Raw genomic sequence first — 20,721 nt, forward strand, 5'->3', positions numbered from 1 at the left:
CTTTTAAAAAATGCAAAAATTGTATGGTCGCAAAATTTAATTGCGTATCATTAAAGTAATGAGCGTGGAATGGAAGAACCAGAAGGAGTCAATGTCAATGGCAGGGACGTTCAAAAGCGGTGAATCCAATAAAAGCAGCAACCTTGCTTTCTTCCAATTTTTATTGTAACATTTTTAACTCCATTTTATTTAAAGTCTACTGCATAAACTACGTTAAATTACAAATTTTCTGTTACTTTTGAAGTCTTACCAAAAATAATTGAATTGAATACTTGCATACTGTTCTAGCATACCTCGGTTATCGCGGATACGTCAAAATGTAATTTATATTGTATATTGTGCGAATTCTACACATTCAATTACACTGTCTTATTTTATTTGCTTATTTATTTGATTTCCAGCATTATTGTCATCATTCTATTAGTTTAATGGAAAATTATTGCAAAGTATTCCGTTTCACCAAATTTTTTAAACACACATTTCACACATTTTGCTTCTAAGGCATCAGTTTTTGATATTGCGCATCAATTTTGATCTCTGAGGCATCAATTTTTTATTGTGAGTCAATCGCTTTATTTACAAAGCAGAACATTATTTCTTAAATTGTGCGTTCTCAAATTATTTAAGTTAAGATAATTAACAATTTATCAATTATTCATTTATTGATAGAATTTTAAATATAACAATTGTTATGCCAATTGTGTTAGTTTTAATCGAGTAAAAAAAAGTTGGTATATATTACCAGGTGTAAACAATCGCTTTAGACTTTATAAAATATCATTATTTTTTCACACAAAAAAAACAATCAATTTAGACGGTTTTTGTACTGTTAAAGTTGTTTGAAATAACAATTGGTAAAAATCTGACCAAATATCTTGTAATATTAACATGATTTTTTCAAGAGTCAAAAATGGATGACTTACAGATAAAAATAGGTACGTTAGATTAAAAAATTGATGCGCACTGTTAAAAATTCATTCCTTAGAGCCAAAAGTAGGTGGCAACGACTGTATCAAACATGTTTTGCTGTATCAAAACTGTATCAAACTGTATAAAATATAGGTGAAAATTAACTTGAACTGAACTGATTGTCATTTTCTTTTGGAATTTATCATGATTTGAAAATAATATATCGCTTTTAAAACGCTACCAATAACGGAACAGCCAGTTTTTTTCAGAATGGCTTTACTGTTATTTGAGTAAACGGAATATCATTTTGATGAGCAAACTTTAACTGACAAAACCAGTAAGCATACTTTGTCTGAAAGAATTACGACATTTACAACTAAAAAAATAGTAAAAAATTAACGGAACTGTATATCAGCAACGTGTATTTGTATTGATCGTGTTCGTACAAAAAATCCTTTTTATTTGATATATTTATGTGGAAATATTTTTTGATTGTGTTTATTTGATGTTACATCCGACAAACGTTTATTATAAATTGTAATTCTAGATTCTATGAGCATTTCATTTATTTATTGGATTCCTGGTACTTTAATTTTATTAATGAAACGGCTGTTCCCTTCCCAAACTTGTTCCTAAAAAGTTGACACACTTTTTAGTTTTATCGTTATAGTTGACTGATTTAATAATCATTAATGTTGTGCCTGAATGCGAAATTCAGTGACCATATAAAAATTACGCATAACATTAAATTGTATGAAATGCAAAAAAATCAAATAAAAAAAAAAGCATAAATTGTGCGGATTGAAAAGCATAAATGAAATATTTGTTATGTGATGAAAATCTGTTTATTTAACTCAATTTATACTTATGCCATTACCGCCTTAAATGAAATATTTCATTATCAACCATGGTTTCCTATATTTTTGTAATATGCGTTAAACTATTTCATGTTTTAAATTAAATTGTATTATTAGTTTAGTGTGCTGCAATAAGTGACTGTACAAAAAAAGTGAACGAATAAATTAAATATATAAAGAAATAAATAAATTCAAAACGCAAGCAAAACGGAACGTTTCATTTTTGCTACTTGGGAACGCGCGCGAACGTCAACGTGCGTGCGTGGTCTGTCACAAACGTCACATTCCGGCCCCGATCCGGCCTGCTGTCAAACGCGCCTGTCATGGACGTACCTTCAGCCCGACCGTGCAAGAATGGTGTAAGCGTCGTTGGCAGCGCAAATTTTCGTGCCCGAGCGTTGTAATTGAAGTATTTTCGTACAGTTCGTGCCGTGTTTTCGTGAAAGTGCAGCAGCCGGAGTGCAGCCAATACGGGTACGGGTGCAAAACTCACCAGTGAACGGCAGCGAACAGCGCGCTTGTGTGTGTGCGTGCGTGTGCGGATGTGTGTACACCACCGTTCCCGACCCGCTAGGTCACATCACCGACGTTCACCTTCCTCTTTTTGCTAGACGGAACCCTACAACGGCAACCCCTTTTGCTCGCACACACACTCACGCACACACGCACACACACACACACTGCAGACCTCGCGTTGACGTTTAGCTATTACGCCTGCTCATTTTCTTGGTCATTTCTCTACCTTTTTTCTCCCTTCCCGTTGTGTGCTCGCGGATGCATCGGCAGTGTTTTTCTCCACCGATTGCCACTGGCACACGCAAGGAGGAGCGTGAACCGTGAATTGCTAAAAATCAGTAGTGGCCAGCCCATCAAACGGTAAATATTGGCCAGCAAACTGACCGCGCGACACTGCGGAAGTGGGGAAAGAAAGGATCCTCCCAGGGATCGGTGGCAGCAGCAGAACCGAAACAACCGCAGCAGCAGCAGCCACCTCGAAAGTGGATTGGACGCAGGGTCGGCTTTCGCTGGGGTAAGCCACACAGAACTGCACCCAACGAACCGGATCGTCCGTCCGACGGGCAGCCAATCGCAGCAACAGCAGCAACCGGTGAGCAAGGGAAGGAAGAAGAAGAAGAAGCCGATCAAGAAGTCCGGCCGGTGGTTGTTGCGGAGCAGGGGAGCATCGAAGGCACTGCTGCGCCCCCCACTGTCGCTCCTCCGGCGAAGGCGAAATCGGCCAGCAGTTCGCTGTTCAGCTCGCTGGTGCTAGCAGCAGCGCCCAAGCGTCGCAAGGCAAACAACATCATCCCGGCCGGTAGTGGTGCTGGTGTTGTTGAGGAGCGCAGCGGCGCCAGCGTCGGCATCGCCGAGGAAGGAGGCACCCCGGGCCCCGAAGGTCGACGACGTGGTGGAGGAGGCGGAGGCGTAGGCTTCCAGCTGCTGACCCGCTTTCTCACTGTTCTCGGCGGAAAACGTGCGCACCGAACGGCCGCAAAAACGGGGAAGGAATTTCTTCCGACAGAGGGCTTAAAGTACGTATCCAGGCCTAGTCGCGGGCCGTATGAAAACAAAGAACACCGTCCCACCCCCCCACTTCTATTCTCCCCGTTGTCCTTGACCCCTTCCCCATTCCCCGTGTAATAGCACCTTCTTTGTCCCCGTGTGATCAAGCTTCCCACACCATCCGCACTTTCCTTTCTTTTTTTTTGCGCACCCCAAAACACGACTGAGAACGGAGCCCCGTTCCGTTCTCTTCGGGTTCAATTAGTTTGTTGTGGTTTTGTCGAGAAGAACAGAATTCTTTCTGTGCGCGCGTGTGTGTGTGTGCATGTGTAAAGTGGCCACTTTCGGTGTTTGTGGAAGAGGGAAAAGTTCCCATCTCCCAGGCGCTCCGTCGATGGCGTGAAGGAGGAGAATATTTTAATTAATACCACTCGTTGATTGCATCACCGGGTGACCTCCTCCGGTCCCTCCTGTGTGTGGACGACCATCACCAGTGTTCGATGTTTAATTAGATTAATCGGTTCGGACGCTGGTGTCGGTGGAGGGTGGGTGGACGATAAATTACGCATCCCGCGCGTGCACTGTTTTGTAGTTGCCCCAGTGGTCGTGCTTGTGCCGGAGCAATGAGTAATTGGAAGGAAAATAATGCAAGCAAAATGATTCTGTTTGTAGCATGACAGAATTGTCAATCGTTCTTGACAAAGAAGCTGTAACGAGCACAGGATACTTTGCTACCGTACCGAGCTGTGTGTCACGTTACCTTGGAAACTTTTGTGGGGAAATTTTAATTTTATTTCTCTCTCCACCGAGATGTCTGGTAGAAAATTAATTTAATTTATTTAATTTTTAATTTGGCTGGTGTTAACTATCACGCCACACACCATGACGGATGAATCACTGAGAAGCACGGTGCTTGGAGTTGATCTGTCCTAACCTTCCTTCCTTCCTTCCTTCCTTCCTCCTCCGTCACACCATCCCAGTAGACAGATTGTTCACCGATTGTTCTGAAAGTTTGTGTTTATTTCTCTCTCTTTCTCTTTCTCTGTTCTCTATCCTCTGGCCCAACTCCTCCTGGCCTCATCATCCCGGTGCGCTGCTTCTCCCATCTCGAAACTCGATGTCACGCCATCCCGATTGCTTCCGTCGTGTGCCAATCGGATCCTCCACCACAACAACGGCTGCCCGATCCCGATCGCTCCATTTCTGAAAAAAACCCCATCATCATCATCATCCTTCTCCTGTTCCTGTGTGTCCTGCTACTGCTGCTGCCCGGCGGTCGCCCCGGTCGCGTGTATGCGTCATGACCTCGCCCGAACCGGACCCGGCGGAACCGAAACCGAAACATTGTAAACTCTCTCATTCCAGCGCTATGGATTTTGACAAAACCGTGGAAGCGATGGACACGCAAGACGACAATGAAATCGATCCGCCCAACATTCAGAACCTCACGAACGCGGTCGCCGCAGCACCACCAGCCCCGACGTCAGAGGCCGTCGTCGCCGCAGTGGCGGCAGCCGCCGTCGCCGCCGCCAACGGTGCGAGCGCGGACGGGGGCGGGGAAGCGATGGCGCTGGACGATCAGGACTTCCTGAACGACGAGGTGCGGTCGGAGGCCACGTTCAGCTATGTGATAACGAAGTTCAGCCGGCTGACCGAGTCGATACTGTCGCCGCCGGTGTACGTGCGCAACCTGCCGTGGAAGATACTGGCGATGCCGCGCAACAACGACAACTCGGTATCGCCCGCCAAGGGGCTCGGCTTCTTCCTGCAGTGCAACGGCGAGAGCACCAGCAACAACTGGAACTGCTCCGCGTCGGCCGAGCTGCGGCTGCTGAAGGCGGACCGGAGCGCGGAACCGTTCATCCGCCGGATCCGGCACACGTTCTGCATGCAGGAGAACGACTGGGGCTTCTCGTCGTTCATGAACTGGCAGGAGATACTGGACCCGGCGAACGGGTTCATCGAGAACGACACGATCACGCTGGAGGTGTACGTGAACGCGGAGCCGCCGCGCGGCATCTTCTGGGACTCGAAAAAGCACACCGGGTACGTGGGGCTGAAGAACCAGGGCGCCACCTGCTACATGAACTCGCTGCTGCAGACGCTCTACTTCACCAACCAGCTGCGGAAGGCGGTGTACAAGATGCCGACCGAGGCGGACGATGACTGCAAGTCGGTGGCGCTAGCGCTGCAGCGCGTCTTCCACGACCTGCAGACGCAGAACAAACCGGTCGGCACGAAGAAGCTGACCAAGAGCTTCGGCTGGGACGCGCTCGACTCGTTCATGCAGCACGACGTGCAGGAGTTTCTGCGCGTGCTGCTGGACAAGCTGGAGAACAAGATGAAGGGCACCAGCCTGGAGGGCACGATCCCGAAGCTGTTCGAGGGCAAGATGATCTCGTACATCAAGTGCCAGAACATCGACTACACGAGCCGGCGCACGGAAACGTTCTACGACATCCAGCTGAACATCAAGGGGAAGAAAAACATCCAGGAATCGTTCAAGGACTACATCGCGACGGAGATCCTGGACGACGACAACAAGTACGACGCGGGCGAGCACGGCCTGCAGAAGGCGGAGAAGGGCATCCTGTTCATGAAGTTCCCGCCCGTGCTGCACCTGCACCTGATGCGCTTCCAGTACGATCCGATCTCGGACAATTCGGTCAAGTTTAACGATCGCTTCGAGTTCGACGAGAAGATCAACCTGGACCCGTTCCTGGAGTCGCACGAGGAGACGCCGGCCACGTACATACTGCACGCGGTGCTGGTCCACTCCGGCGACAACCACGGCGGCCACTACGTGGTCTACATCAACCCGAAGAACGACGGCAAGTGGTGTAAGTTCGACGACGATGTGGTGTGCCGGTGCAGCCGCAATGAGGCGATCGAGCAGAACTACGGCGGGCACGACAACGAGCTGAACATGCGCCACAGCAGCAACGCGTACATGCTGGTGTACGTGCGCGAATCGGTCGTGCACCAGGTGCTGGAGGAGGTGAAGGAGAGCGACATCCCGGAGGAGCTGCTCGAGCGGCTGAACGAGCAGCGGCGCATCCAGCAGGTGCGGCGCACGGAGCGCACCGAGGCGTCCAACTTCGTCAACCTGAACATCCTGCTCGCGGACTACATGGAGGTGCACCAGAAGTCGGACCTGTTCGACGCGACGACGGCCGCGTACCGCACGCTGAAGGTGCGCAAGACGACCGACCTTGCCTCGGTGGTGCAGCAGGTCGGGCGCGCGTTCAAGGTCGACCAGTACCGGCTGTGGGAGGTGAAGAAGCCCGCCAACCAGAAGCCGCACAAGTTCGAGTACATCGATCCGGCGTCGACGGAGACGTGCGCCAAGTACGCATCGCCCGAGACGAAGCACTCGTGCACGATCTTCCTCGAGCTGCCGCTGCCGGGCCGGACCGAGCTCGAGCCGGCCAAAATCACGTTCGAGGACACGCTGCTGTTCTTCAAGTTCTACGATCCGGTGGAGAAGCGGCTGAACTACTGCGGCCACGGGCTGTACAAACCGTCGACGACGGTCGCCGAGCTGGTGCGCGGGCTGAACAAGCGCGCCTACTTCGAGCCGGACACCGAGCTGCAGCTGTACGAGGTGGTGGACATTAACAAGGCGCAGAAAATCACGGACCAGTTCCAGACGCTGCAGACCGCCCTGTCCTTCCTCTGCCACGGCACGATCGTGGTGTTCGAGAAGCTGCACCCGCCGCAGGACAATCTCGAGTTTCCGACGTGCGAGGCGTACTTCAAGGATCTGTTCTGCCGCATGGAGGTCATCTTTCTCGACACGCTCATCCCGAACGATACCGGCTTCACGCTCGACCTGTCGTCCGAGTCGACGTACGACCAGATCGCGAAGGCGGTCGGCCGCCGCATCAACGTCAACCCGTACGAGATACAGTTCTTCAAGAGCAAAAACTACAGCGACCTGCCCGGGCAGCCGCTGTCGCACAGCTACGCCGGCTCGCTACGGGAGGTGCTGCAGTACAGCAAGACGAAAACGATCCGCAAGCTGTTCTACCAGAAGCTCTCGATCAACATCAACGAGCTGGAGAACAAGAAGCAGTTCCGCTGCCTCTACCTGATGCCGAACCTGAAGGAGGAGAAGGAGCTGATCCTCTACCCGAACAAGAACGGTACCGTGCGCGACCTGCTCGAGGAGGCCCGGAAGGTGATCGAGTTCGCGGAGGCGAGCACGAAGCAGCTGCGGATTTCCGAGCTGTCGAAGAACCGGCTGTCGCCCGGGCCGGCCGACGATACGCCGCTCGACCAGCTGCACGACTACACCGAGAACCCGTTCGTGCAGAAGTCGAGCATCGGCAACCAGACGATGTACCGCATCGAGGAGGTGGCCGAGGACGAGGTGGCGCTCGGCGAGCACGAGATGCTCGTGCCGGTGCTGCACTTCACCAAGGACATCTCGAGCGTGTTCGGCATACCGTTCTTCATACGCACCGTGCAGGACGAAACGTTCGCCTCGCTGAAGGAGCGCATGAAGAAGAAGCTGGGCGTGTCGGACAAGGAGTGGGAGAAGTACCGGCTAGCGATCATCACCGAGCACATCGACTACATCGACGACGAGATGATACAGATCAAGCTGGAAACGTTCCGGGGCGATCCGAGCGATCCGCACTCCCGGACCTTCCTCGGGCTGGAGCACATCAACAAAAACACCAAACGCAGCAGGTTCAACTACATGGAAAAGGCGATCAAGATTTACAACTAGATATCCAGCAAGCAGGAGAGAGCGAGAGAGAGAGATAGAGAGAGATAGAGATACTAAATTCGCACTTTACAGTGCTCAGTGAAAAGCCTTGTTTTCCCCCGCCCTCATCAGGATCATCGATCGATCGGTTGTCGTCATCGTCATCGCCGCTGCTATCATCACCACCGCCAACACAACCCCTCGACCTTTTTGTGGGCTGTTGAGTTGAGCCGCTGGAGGGGAGGGAATGTAGAAAGTATGTGAGTGTATTTGAAATATCACGATTTTTTGTTTCTATTCTGATCGGTTCTTGTCCAATATCGAGGGCACGAAACGGTCATTTTAAAATGCAGCATTGGGCCCTCGGCCTTGCCAGAGGCCAATGCACACGATTTATTCTTGCTGCCGGCGAGACACTGATTGTACCATAGCAATGAATGTTGTGTAAAAGAGAGAGAGAGAGTATGCAAAATACAAAAAAAAAAACGGATGAGACGAACTAGGTTCGACTTCAACACACACACACACAACCGGTTGAAGACAGTCAATAGGCGTGTTATCGTTCATTCTTAAATTGAATGGCCGGGAAAATTTTGTTGCATTGCCTCCATACATACACTCACACCCACATCAGCAGATAAAAAACATCGAGATAGGAGGATGAAGCATTGTAAAATTAGCAATTACGTACGGACCTGTTTGCTTTTATGGGGAAAACTTATCGCAAAATTAAGGGGCGCCCCCAGCCCCAGTTAGGTACACCGCGCACAGCGAAACCGGAGAGCAAAGAAAAGGGTTGGTAGGAGCCAAACCTGTGCGTTCCCGGATGTGCGATTTTTTTTCTGTTGTCGCATACGGTGGGTGTGTGTTCTAAAATACTTTTAAAAGCGCTGAACAACGTTTCATTTTGGGCGCGCGCGCAAGCTTTATACTGCTGTTTCGTGTGCTTTTGGTTGTAGTTCGTTTATTATATGCTGCTTTTGTATACAGTTAATATAATTCTACTGAAATTAATGTGTTTTTTTTTGTGTCTCGTTGTGTTTTGTGTGTTTCAATCCGGTGCTGTGTTTTGTGTGTACAATTCGGTTTCATTTTTGCTGTGGAAGCACGTTAAAAGACTCCCATTGCAGCAGGACAGCAACGGCAAGCAGACAGCGACGAACTCAGCACACAACCAGCCGATGCGTAAAAGAAGGTGCAGAAGGGTGGCGAGATAGATGTATGGTTTGTTAAGGACGATCCATACCTATGTCAGGCAGCGATGGCGATGGCGATCGCCAGACAAAGTCTCTACAAACGAAACCCGAACCAACCAACCAATCAACCATGATACAATTACTGCTGGCATAGAACGTAATAATTAAAAAAAAGCACAGAGTGTGTGTGGGGTGCTTCTCTCGAGCAACAAGTGCCACAGGGAGATTAAAAAAGAAGAAGAAAAAGAGAAATCCCCAGATGGCGGATTAGGAATTAAAACGAATTATGCAAACAGTTTAATATTATAGATAGTTGTGAGTGAAAGAGAGATAAAAGCAGATAAGTGTGCACCAGAGGACAGGCTAATAGTGTTGAAACAAAAAAAAATGATGAAAACTAAAACAAAATACATAACTGCACACAAACACACAGAAATACGCGCGGCGTAAGAGATTTGCTGAGATGTGCTGAAGGCAAATTACAAGATAGGATGTACAGATGACACTGACGGCCAACAGAATGACGAACCTAGCGACCGGTTGGAGGGTTTAAGAAGTTTTCCAAGAACAGGCGATAACTGCAAAGTGTTAAGGCAAAACAAAAGGTGATCTTGGCAATTTAAAGCTTATCGATGTGTCGCATGTAAGCTTCGGCTGAGTGTGTGTGTGAGAGAGAGAGAGAGAGAGAGAGAGAATAGTAATTTGTTACTAGGAAGGGATTGCTTACGTAAAACACTGATGATGAGCATATTCTCTCTAACGATTATAGAAAACAAACAAAACATCGATGGCGTAAAAAACCCAGCGGAGACGAATTAATAGAAGCTTAAAAAAGAGATACGATTAAAACTGAACGAGCGGTGAGAATTGTTGAGAATGAGGATGGATGAAGAAAGTCTGACTCTGCAGGCGCACGAAGCAAACGCAGCGCGCGATCGACAGCAAGACCAAGCCAGCATATGAACGCGCACGTTTAGTACTGATGATCACAGCTCTGCCCCAGTTACTGATTTATAACTTTAAAACAAATGTCTAATAAGAATATTTTGCTAGCTTAGTGCGTAGCATGGAGAAAGCGAGAGCGAGATGCAGACGGTCTAGTAAGACAGAAAACAGACACGAAAACCCTGCCCAATGATCATCATGGAAGAGAGAGAGAGAGAGTAAGTTCAAGCTGTCGGTGTGTAGTAGCAGCTCTCGTGACTTTCATACACAACGTTGACAGCCCCCCTTAGCCTTGCGAGGTGAGGATTCTAGACAACTTACGTGCACTTACTAAAAACGAAGAAATCCTTAGCTCTTGCTCTTCTGTGTGTGCGTGTGTTGATACATGATAAACGAAGAGGATGGTTCTTCATGCCTCCACCCTCCGAAACCACAGACAGAGAATGTTGGCACACAGGAAATTGAGTTATAGAGAGTTGGAACACGCAGTTTTGAACGATTGACTGTCGCCGTCACCGCCGCTCAGAGACTAGGAAAGATTAAGCAACATTAAAGAGGAAAATTAAAAAAAAATAAACAAAAAGAAAGTGCAAGAAGTCATTGCGAAATGGTATAAACAAAAAATGCAAGCTGAACAAAAAAAAAAATAATAAAAAGGTTACAAAAATAAATGCTACTTGTTTTCTATTCTACCTTGGCATATATGCGTGCTTTATTAGTTGTACATGTTTGTTTGTTTTTTTTTTAATATTGTTTTTTGTTCTTTTTAAAATGTATATTTATGTTATCTTAAAATTCAAAAATTCGATTTTATATTTATTTCTTTACTTATTTTATATATGTCTATATATAGTTCTTTAGTCTTATTCTTTAGTTTCAAGTTTTCAAGATTGTCAAGATTTGTAGGAGTTTTCAGAGGTTCTCATAATTTTGGGTCACATTCTGGACCTTTTGTTAAGGGTAGTGAACTTTATGTGACGGGAAGTCCCTTTTAGGACAGCCACATTGGAAATTCCAATTGCCAAATTGCCTCCTCTTTCCTTTTGGATGTCCTTAAAAGGCTTGACGGACTGGGTCATCTGGTTTCTTGCGTATACCATGGCCAGCTCACCGGCGCCTACCGCAGACAGTAAGTTCTTCATACATCTCGTATAGCTACGCCTTTGTATCGGCCATTACATTGTCCTTCCACATACGGGGCCTAGAAACCTTCCGTACATCTTCTACTCTAACGCGGTTTCGTCAGATCTGGACAGTGTCCATGTCTCAGAGGTGTATGTAAGTACTAGTAATATAAAAGTACGATATAGTCTCAGATGCGTCCGTTGCGACAAGAAATCCAAATCTACGTAGGGTTGACGAACAGATATTTAGGTGAACGTACTTTTGAAATGAGGAGTACGCACTCGAGGGTGGAGACTTCGGGAACCATCTTCTATAAGTCAACCCAGATCCTGTCATATGCTGATGATATAAACATATAGACATAGATAAACGAGGCAAAGACCAAACTGATGATGGCAACATCAACGGCCCTACCAATAACTAACGAAAACCTACGTAGGTGTGACGTACAGATAGGAGAACATACTTTTGAAGTCGCCCCAGATGTCACCTATCCCAGGGTCAAAGGTCAACGAAGACGATAGCATGGAAGCTGAGTTGCGCGCCAGGATGCTGGTTGTCAGCCGATCATGGATATGTTTGCAGGGTCGCTGGTGGTGCTGTGTTACCCATCAGTTTGGTCTTTTCCTTGCGTTTATCTGGAGTCCCAGGTTCTCTACCGCCTTGGTAGGCTTTAGTTATATAGGAAAGCCGCAGACCAATGATGTCTGTATAATTAGCATATTTCGAGGTCTCCGTTGACATATAGAATATGGTACCCGAAGTCTCTACTCTAGCTTATAAATTGATTATATCGTTGAAATTTGCACAACTCGCATGACTTGTCCATATGACCTGAGCTTCTATACGCAGGACTGACTATCCTAGTATAATTACATCAATGAGTCATAGATAGTCATGCCCATTATTGGACAGGCATGGCCTAGACTAGTGATGGGTAAAGTTTGCAAAAATCCGGAGTTGACTCCGATCCGACTACAATAATTTCGGAATCGACTCCGGTAGGTAGGTCCCCCCAGCATTATCTGGAATCGTCCGGAGTCGCCCAGAGTTGCTCGGAATCGTTCAGACACGACTATGACTTCAAACGACTCCGGGCGACTCCAGACAACTCTCAATTACTCCCAACGACTTCGGAAGACTCCTACTCCGAACGACTCCGGACGACTGCGGACGACTCCTGGCGGAACTAGTATAGATTTTAGGATTTCGTATAGATTTTAGGATTGATAGATTGACAGATAGATAGATGCTGAATGATGTTTAATAAACTGCGTCGTATTTGTTAGTTTAAATTCGCTCCACTGCAGTTCTCGTAATGAAGCTCTATATGTGTTTCGATGACTCATTTATGATTCATCCCATCCTTACAAAAAAATGCTTGCAAGCCGAGCATAGACGATTTATTGCTTATTTAATCACCATTATTCAAAGCAACAGCGATAACATCGCGCGTGCCATGCACAAAGATGGTTAACAGCCACGTGGGGCGATACAAACCGGTACTGCTTTTAAAAATAATTAAAAATCGCGATGTTCTTGAAGCTAATTTCCTTCCTTCCTTACTTGCATCATGATTCGACACCTCACACTTCTTCCTAATTTCAAATTGATGAGCTCACAAGACACCCAGTTTTCTGTTGTTTTTGCTATCGCTTAAATGTCACGTTGGTGTCCGATATGGGTTCAGCGGCTTCCGAGTGCGCCACTTCCTGCTTCTGGCACCAATCGATTTATCTAATCCTCTTCCCTTGCCCTTTCTAATGGCTGATGTTCGATTGGAGAAAAAAACAACATAGAAGAAGTCAGTAAATCCATCATCATCATCAAATAACTCTTACCACTCTTACTCCCTTTTACTCCCGCGTGTGAACGCTTTCCCGATGGAACGGAAGGTCATGTAAGCGGTCGATTTAGTGGGTGTGTTCCTCCTCTTCCTTCCCTCTCCAAGTTGCTAGTTGGGGGTGCGATATGCTGCTGCTGTTGCTGGTGGTGACGGGACGGGTCATTAAAAGGTGCTCGGCTCTAATCAGCTGCAACGACCATCACCAGTTGGGCGGGCCTGCGTTCTGTAGCAGAGGGGGAAGCATGGAACAAGGGATTGAAAAAAACTCACTAAATACTAAACAAAATAAAACTGAAAGCAATGAGCAGCGAAAGAGAGAGAGTGAGAGAGTGAGAGAGACATCATGTTTGCGAGCGCAACAGAGAAGATTCTGGGTTTGACCGAGCGTGCGAGAAATGACGCGATGTTCGAAAAAAGAAAAAAAAATCCCGCGCGTATGTGTCGCGATCGATCTAGTGTGGAGAGGACCATGCCGACTACGTTGCCGTTGCCCCTGGCAGTCAGTTGGTCGCCATTGTTCAGTGTCGTTGCTCGGCGGCTGTCGTCGTCGCTCGGGGGCTTTGGGCACATTTGTAAACAAAGTTTTTAATTAAATTGTCATTAAAAGTGTACCAACAATTGTGTATTGCGTATCACTCTCCTCGGTACAGTGTAGGGGTGCGATCGGTACACCATTAACGGCGATATACACACGCACGTGTTTCAAATGTAGGAAAGGTGCATCACGCTCGAAGTATTGGTGTGTTATTGTTTTTTCGCCAACAGAAGGTCCGTGACCGCTTTATGTCCGTCTCAGCTGATGGATATCTACGTGATATCTGCCGGACCGGTGCGCCTGCACGAGACAATGAACCCCACACAACCTTCCATCGAAACAAGGTTCCCCGCAAGTTGGGGCCACCAAATAGTCGAACATGTGTCGAAGCAGACCGCGCGGTTTAGAGCCAAAAGTCGTCGTCCACCAGTCGCTCTGCGTAACTCTGCTCCGGTCGTGATGCGGCCCAGTGTATCAGTGTGTGTGTGTGTGAGATTAGGATTTAATTTATTTTGACGGCAAACCCTTTACACACTTTGTGTGCTGTTTTATCGTTTGCCCCTGTTGTGTTCCGGCTTCATTCATATCTCGACCGATCAAAGTGTGCGTGTGTTAGTCAGTGTCAGTCTACGTTTCGCGACCCAATCAGCAACATGTATCGTAGCAACACCCAGGCGGTGAAGGGGGAAGGAAAGGGATGGATGAATTAGTTGGGGTTTATTTTTAGGGAGAAAATCAAACGACAGGTCGCTTACGAAGGCACACATGTGTTGGCATGTAGGTGTGCGTGTGTGTGTGCGTCGGTTTTCTATTCTTTTTGGACTATCCGGACGCGATCGGAATGTGTAATAATTAGCCCCCCACCGGTCTGTTACGGCCGAATGTGTCCTCCCAGGTTAGCTTGCTGGTGTTTGTTTGCATGTCTCTGCATTGATAAACAAACTGATAGCAGGTGCACGCATTAGAGCTATGGCGGTGTGTGTGTGTGTTTGTCATACTTGACGCTGGTGTGTTAGAAAGCGGTGATAATGTATACATGCTCTGCTGCTGGCTGACATTGCGTTTCGTTCGGCGTCTTTTACAGCGTCTGAGATAGTGAGATGAGGTTTTTTTGGCCTTGGATGGCTCGTCATCTCTTTTGATAATAGAGAAAAAAGACCTTTTTGCATGTATTGTTTCGGCTTCCAGAAGCTTTTTCGGTCTTATCAGCAATTTGAATTGAAAGGAGTGCAAAAATTTGAATATGATGATTGCTGCGCTGTGCGTTATCACAAACTTGAGTTGTCCGCTCAAAATCCTAGTTTTTGATAGTAAATTACAAATAAAAATGTTAGACTAATGAGGTCAACTTTCTTTTGGTCCATTTGAATTAACCCCTTTTTTGTTGTTCGAAATATAATTAAAATGTTTCTAGAATTGCTGATCTCGACGCTCAGTATAAGCAAAACATTTTGAATTTATTTTTCAGGGATGTGGGAATGTAAACATTACACAATTATTCACTAGGTTTCTACGTTTTCATTGATGTTTGGTTTTTGATCGGCAAACCACACACATCTTTTCAGCAGTGGACAAGTTAATGTCCTGCCTTATTCTCTCAGTAATTATTCGGATTCGTGTTACAGTCCTCAACTCGTAAGATTTAACAACATGCCCGTCATGGGTTCAAGTCCCAAATAGACCGTTTGCCGCCTTACATATGACTGACTATGTTGCTATGAGGGGGTAATCCAAAAGTCACTGAAAGTCAACCCCACTAGTGGTACAGAGGCAGGCCTTGTTAAGCCAAAAGAAGAAGAATTACTCGTATTATTCTTATTTAGGCTACAAAATGTTCTCAAATCACCACATTTTTGAATTCTAATCGTTTCAAAATTACCAATGGTTACCCTTTTTATTTAAAAACTCCTTGAAATGAATATGATAATTAATGAATAATAATCAAATTATTGATAATAATTAATAACTAATTCAAAATGTATAAACCCTAATGTTATTTTACACATTAGGAGTATAATACTAATTATAGCTCAATGATGAACAGTTTACCTAAGTTCGTGCATTCTAGAAACTCAGGAATCAGGAATCAGGAATCTTGAAACTGCGGTCCGCCGGCCAAATATGGCTCCCTAGAGTCTATAATGTGGCCGGCGATGACTTGTTAAATGTTAAACTATTTCAAATCGAAACCCAGATTTAATTTTCAGAAGTTGTGAAGATTTGACATTCTAGGTTTGTAATTTTTTGCTATGCTAGTAAGATTGAGGACCAAAGATCTAGATTAACAATAGGTTTACGGGCTTCTCTTATATACCTATCTCTACGGACTCCCGTCAATTTTATGGGTGGATAAAAATGCGTATTTAGATTTGTTAAAATCATGAAAAACCCTATTTTATTAAAATTATTAATCTTTTAACATGTTTTGATTTCTTTTTTCCCGAACACATGAACCGATATCTTTTCGATACCACATTTTGAACTCCCGCGAAAAACACGAGGAATAAGTTGATCAGCAATTCCGTTTGAGGCTGCTTTATTTAAATCATTTATTAAGATGTTTTTATGATAATAAGTGGTTAAAAACATCGGGTAAAAATCTATGAAAGTTATCAAAATAAAACATATGCTGTAAACTCATAGTATGTTATGATTAATTTATGAAAAGTAAAAATCAAGATTAAACAAAATGCAGTCTTTGCAAGTTGCATTTGCAAGATTGATCTTATTAATAAAATTTGGAAAAGTTTAGTGGAGCCCTTATTAAGGCGAACAAATCTTACAAATCTTTAAGTTAATTTGAATCTTTAATTGAACGTAGTGACAGACAATAACCTAAAAATGCTATTTGCACTGTTTAATTTTAGTCGATTTAGCTCCGTTCTAGCGCGGCATTTGCATATGCAACTGCAGTTGCAGCGAGTGAAGTTTCTATCCCTCTCTCTTACTCCTCCCTATAGTATCGTTCTTTTTTCTTCCTCCTCTCCTACAAAGCAATAAAACGTTCGTTTGCAAAGTCCACCAACATCTGGGTGGGTGGAGGTGTGTGTGGCCTGCTGTCCATCAAATCTCAGACCGTGGAGGACGCAGCGGTCCGTTAGACACAGGAACGCCTCTTCGCAACTGTGAGGAAATTGTGTGGTAGAAGAAGGAAAGGGAGCGGGTTTCTCTACAGAACAGGAGGGGGCAGAAATCTGCATCGCCGCAGAACATCAACCTGCGCTCGTTGCGCCGAACAACGATGCGTGTCACGCTCACACACGGGAACAAACACAGCGCCGCAAGTGACCAGCGCGCGGTTCGGTGGCGTTTGCGCGCCGCGTGGATGGGAATTTATTTTAAATTTTAAATTGTGACAGAAACGGCCAGGATTGCTTTGCGTTGGGTGATTCCTGTGTGTGCGTGTTTTATTTTGCTTTTCTTTTTTCTTTTCCGCCCTCACGGACTAGCACACGGTCCCTTATAGCGCACGGCTCAGTTGCGCCTTCGCACGGTCGTGGTTCTATCGCCAGACAGGAAAACACCTTCATCTACCCCCCCACCCCTACTCCCTTTCCCAGCAACGACCCACTAGTTGCAGTGTCGGGTCGGTGTGTTGTGGTCGTATTTTGAATTTTTCACTGACCGGTGCGCGCCGACTCTAGTCATCATTACTCTATTAAGGGACTGTCGGTCTTGCCGCACATTAGAACATTGGGCTTTACCAATTTTAATTTAGTTATTTACTATTTTTAATTTTTTAAGAATATTTTTAATATTTCTTTTTTTTATAAAATAATCAATATTGCCAATTATGGTATTATGGATTAATATAATACAATATGTTTTTAATAATCGTCAATTGTTACATACCCCTTGGATATATTTTCAAAATCGATAATGCACAGGGTTACAAATTACAGGGTTTTTTCGAATCACTTTCCAATGTCAACAACAGTTTTCATTTCTAGCGAGATGTTTTTCAACAGCTGTCAAATGTTGTATTTGCATCAAAATAATTTTTTTATTCATCCCAAGGTGCCTAGATAGTCTACAAGTTAGTCCTTAGCTCTGATTTTGGTAGCTATGATTGATGGAGATTTCTATGGAGATTGGCAGATAGCGTGGTAGGGTTGCATAGGACTTTGTATGAATTTCTGAGTAACTTTGGACACCCTAGCTGTCAAATGAAAATTTGGGCAAATTACAATGAACGGACCGACCTGTAGTAATTTACAGACCTTGGTTCATCCACATGATTTTCAACACAAGCCGTTCGATACAGTTCTTTGTAATGTGTTGAAAATCATGTAGAAGAAACGAAATGTTATTGTATGACAGATGTTCAGATCTTACAGGGGTTTCCAAGTCACTTTCCAATGTAAACATTGTTATTCACCGCATACAAAATAATGTTCCACATCGATCTGATATTTCATTTCCATCACAATAATTTCTAATTTCTTCAGCATGATTTTCAACACGACTCAAGCTGGATTGAGTTTGACAGTTCTTTGTTACAGTGTCGGACAAATCGATAGGACCACTTATCAATTTATTATTCACTTATCATATTTCATGTTTTAAAGTGAATCAATCTTTACCAAACTTTCATGAAAGCTTTATTAGAATGTTTACTTTAAGAATGTTTTTAAAGTTTGGTGAAAAGTTTAGAAACAAAAAAGTTATTATAAGAAATGTAAAAATAACCCAAAAATCATGCGCCAAAATAATAGGACCAGTTCAGAAAATTTTAAAATAATTATCATTTATTATTGTTAAAACACAGTTTTTGATGTTATTGAGTTGTCGGATAACTTAACTTAAATTAGTGAACTAATGCGTATTCATTTTTTTTTGTAGAAACGCTTAGCGCAGTGGCAATTCGCTGTGTCTTTAATTAACATGCTCTAATTTACTAATGCAAGAATATTACGGCACTCGCTTAAGGGTTTTGAGCTCCCTTTGCACTGAGAGACGAAATAGTGGTGAGTACCTTCGTCTACGGGTATAAAAGCGCATCACAGCGCTGGATCGCTTACACTGTGTTCTAAGCCGTTGCCTAGAACACTTCACACGATCCATTAGCTCGTGTATTTTTGGGTGCACTACTTCAAGCGCTTGATTGAAGGAATTCCAACGATGGGCCGTAGTGCACACTCCACACAACAACAGCGTTTGGATATCAAACGTTTGTCCGCTGCTGGGTACTCCCAGCGTAAAATCGCGGAAATACTTGGCCGATCCAAAACATTCGTGTATAACGCGCTGCATAGCACGGGCACGAAAATACCAACGGGTCGGCCACGCAAGACATCCGCTAGGGATGATGCTCGGATGACGCGATTGTGCAAGGCTGATCCTTTCAAGTCGGCCAGGGCAATTAGGGACGAGCTGCAACTTTCCGTAAGTGATCGGACAGTGCAGCGTCGCCTATTTGAAAACAACCTGGTCGGCCGGAATCCCCGCAAAGTTCCGTTGCTTCGACGGTGCCACGTTCAAGCCCGGTTGCAGTTTGCTCGAGAGCACTACGACTGGGAAAACCTGAACAAGTGGCGAAATGTACTGTGGTCGGACGAGTCCAAAGTGAACTTGGTAGGTTCGGATGGGAAACGCTTTGTGCGTCGTCCAAAGAATACCGCCTACCGGCCACAGTACACTTTAAAAACCGTGAAGCACGGCGGAGGCAACATAATGGTTTGGGCATGTTTCTCTTGGTACGGTGTCGGTCCTATCTTTTGGATAAAAGATATCATGGACCAACACCGATACTTAAACATCATCCAAACTGTCATGCTGCCTCATGCAGAGTGGGAGATGCCATTGAAATGGCAATTCATGCATGACAACGATCCAAAACATACCGCAAAAGCGGTTAAAAAATGGTTTGTTGATCAAAAAATTGACGTCATGAATTGGCCTGCACAATCGCCTGACCTGAATCCGATTGAGAACCTGTGGAAGATTGTTAAAGCTAAGCTTCCACCGGCAGGTTCTCGAACTAAAGAGAAACTGTGGAAGCAAATAGAGAATGCTTGGTACAGCATTCCGCCATCGACTTGCAAAAGTTTGGTGGAATCCATGCCTAAAAGGATGCGAGCTGTCATCCGGAACAATGGGCATGCTACCAAATATTAAATGCTACCAAGTTAGCCCAGGATAAGGCTGTTTTGTTATTTTCTTTAGTTTTTCAAATGTACGGGCTGGCCACATTGCGAATTGAAAGCCGGAGCTGTTATTTAATAATGATAAATGGTTAAAATAATAAAATTTTCTATACTGGTCCTATTATTTTGTCGCATGATTTTTGGGGTTTTTTCACATTTCTTATAATAACTTTTTTGTTTGTTAACTTATCAACAAACTTTCAAAGCAGACTTTAAGCCAACATCCGAAAAGTGCTTTCATGAAAATTTGGTAAATATTGATTGACTTTAGGTAATGAAATGTGATAAGTGAATAAAACATTATTAAGTGGTCCTATTGATTTGTCCGACACTGTATGTGTTGAAAATAATGTGTTAAAACTGAAATTTCATTTTGAAGCAAATACACAACATGACAGCTGTTGAAAGACATCTGGGATTCGATGAATAATTACGTGCACATTCGAAAGTGACTTGGAAAACCCTGTATTGAAGTTTTGAGCTTTTTGAGATGTTTTCATGTAATCACAATATATGTTTTCCCCTTATTTCACATGAACACTTTACGGGCTGAACTGGTTTCTACTAAATAATATGGGTTTTTATTGAATTTTCCTAAATTGTCCTTAAAAATTGGTATGAGTTGCGAGAATGCGTCAAAAATCGCCAACAATTAATTTTGAACTTTTTTTAATATTTTTTTCTCAAAGCGAAATTGTTGGAAATTGTTTAGTGTTGAAAATCATGTTGAGGAAATTAAAAACTCTTGCGATATAAATAAATAATAGATGATCGATGTTGAAAACCATCCCGTAACATCACGCTTATAAGTGAATTGGAAACCCCTGTAAGACTTGACAACGACGAATTTTGAATGAAATTTTAAAAGGAATAGATTTAAAAACTTATCTTGAACGTGTTGAGACTGTAATGCGATCGTTAAGGGAATCGTAAAACTCTGTTCTA

At 44.6% G+C, this 20,721-nt stretch overlaps 2 protein-coding genes across 3 annotated transcripts in view; both read left to right on the top strand.

The window, feature by feature from the left end:
* LOC120958060 (leupaxin) overlaps positions 1-20,721 on the top strand; it is a 74,580-nt gene that overhangs the window by 10,593 nt on the left and 43,266 nt on the right. The window lies entirely within an intron of this gene.
* On the top strand, positions 2,056-8,997 carry LOC120958059 (ubiquitin carboxyl-terminal hydrolase 7). 2 transcript variants are annotated; one of them, XM_040380610.2, is made up of 4 exons: positions 2,056-2,240; positions 2,553-3,298; positions 4,281-4,560; positions 4,635-8,997. In XM_040380610.2, the coding sequence occupies exon 4, from the start codon at positions 4,639-4,641 to the stop codon at positions 8,002-8,004; it is 3,366 nt and encodes a 1,121-aa protein (XP_040236544.2). In that variant the 5' UTR covers positions 2,056-2,240; positions 2,553-3,298; positions 4,281-4,560; positions 4,635-4,638; the 3' UTR covers positions 8,005-8,997. The 2 variants fall into 2 exon arrangements, with proteins under 2 accessions (XP_040236544.2, XP_040236543.2); XM_040380609.2 differs by lacking the exon at positions 4,281-4,560.

The sequence above is a fragment of the Anopheles coluzzii genome, chromosome 3, assembly GCF_943734685.1.
Source record: "Anopheles coluzzii chromosome 3, AcolN3, whole genome shotgun sequence".
NCBI lineage: Eukaryota > Metazoa > Arthropoda > Insecta > Diptera > Culicidae > Anopheles > Anopheles coluzzii.

What these genes read in the sequence shown, in the direction of transcription:
- LOC120958059 (XM_040380610.2), top strand. Translation starts at nt 4,639, where the DNA reads ATGGATTTTGACAAAACCGTGGAAGCGATGGACACGCAAGACGACAAT.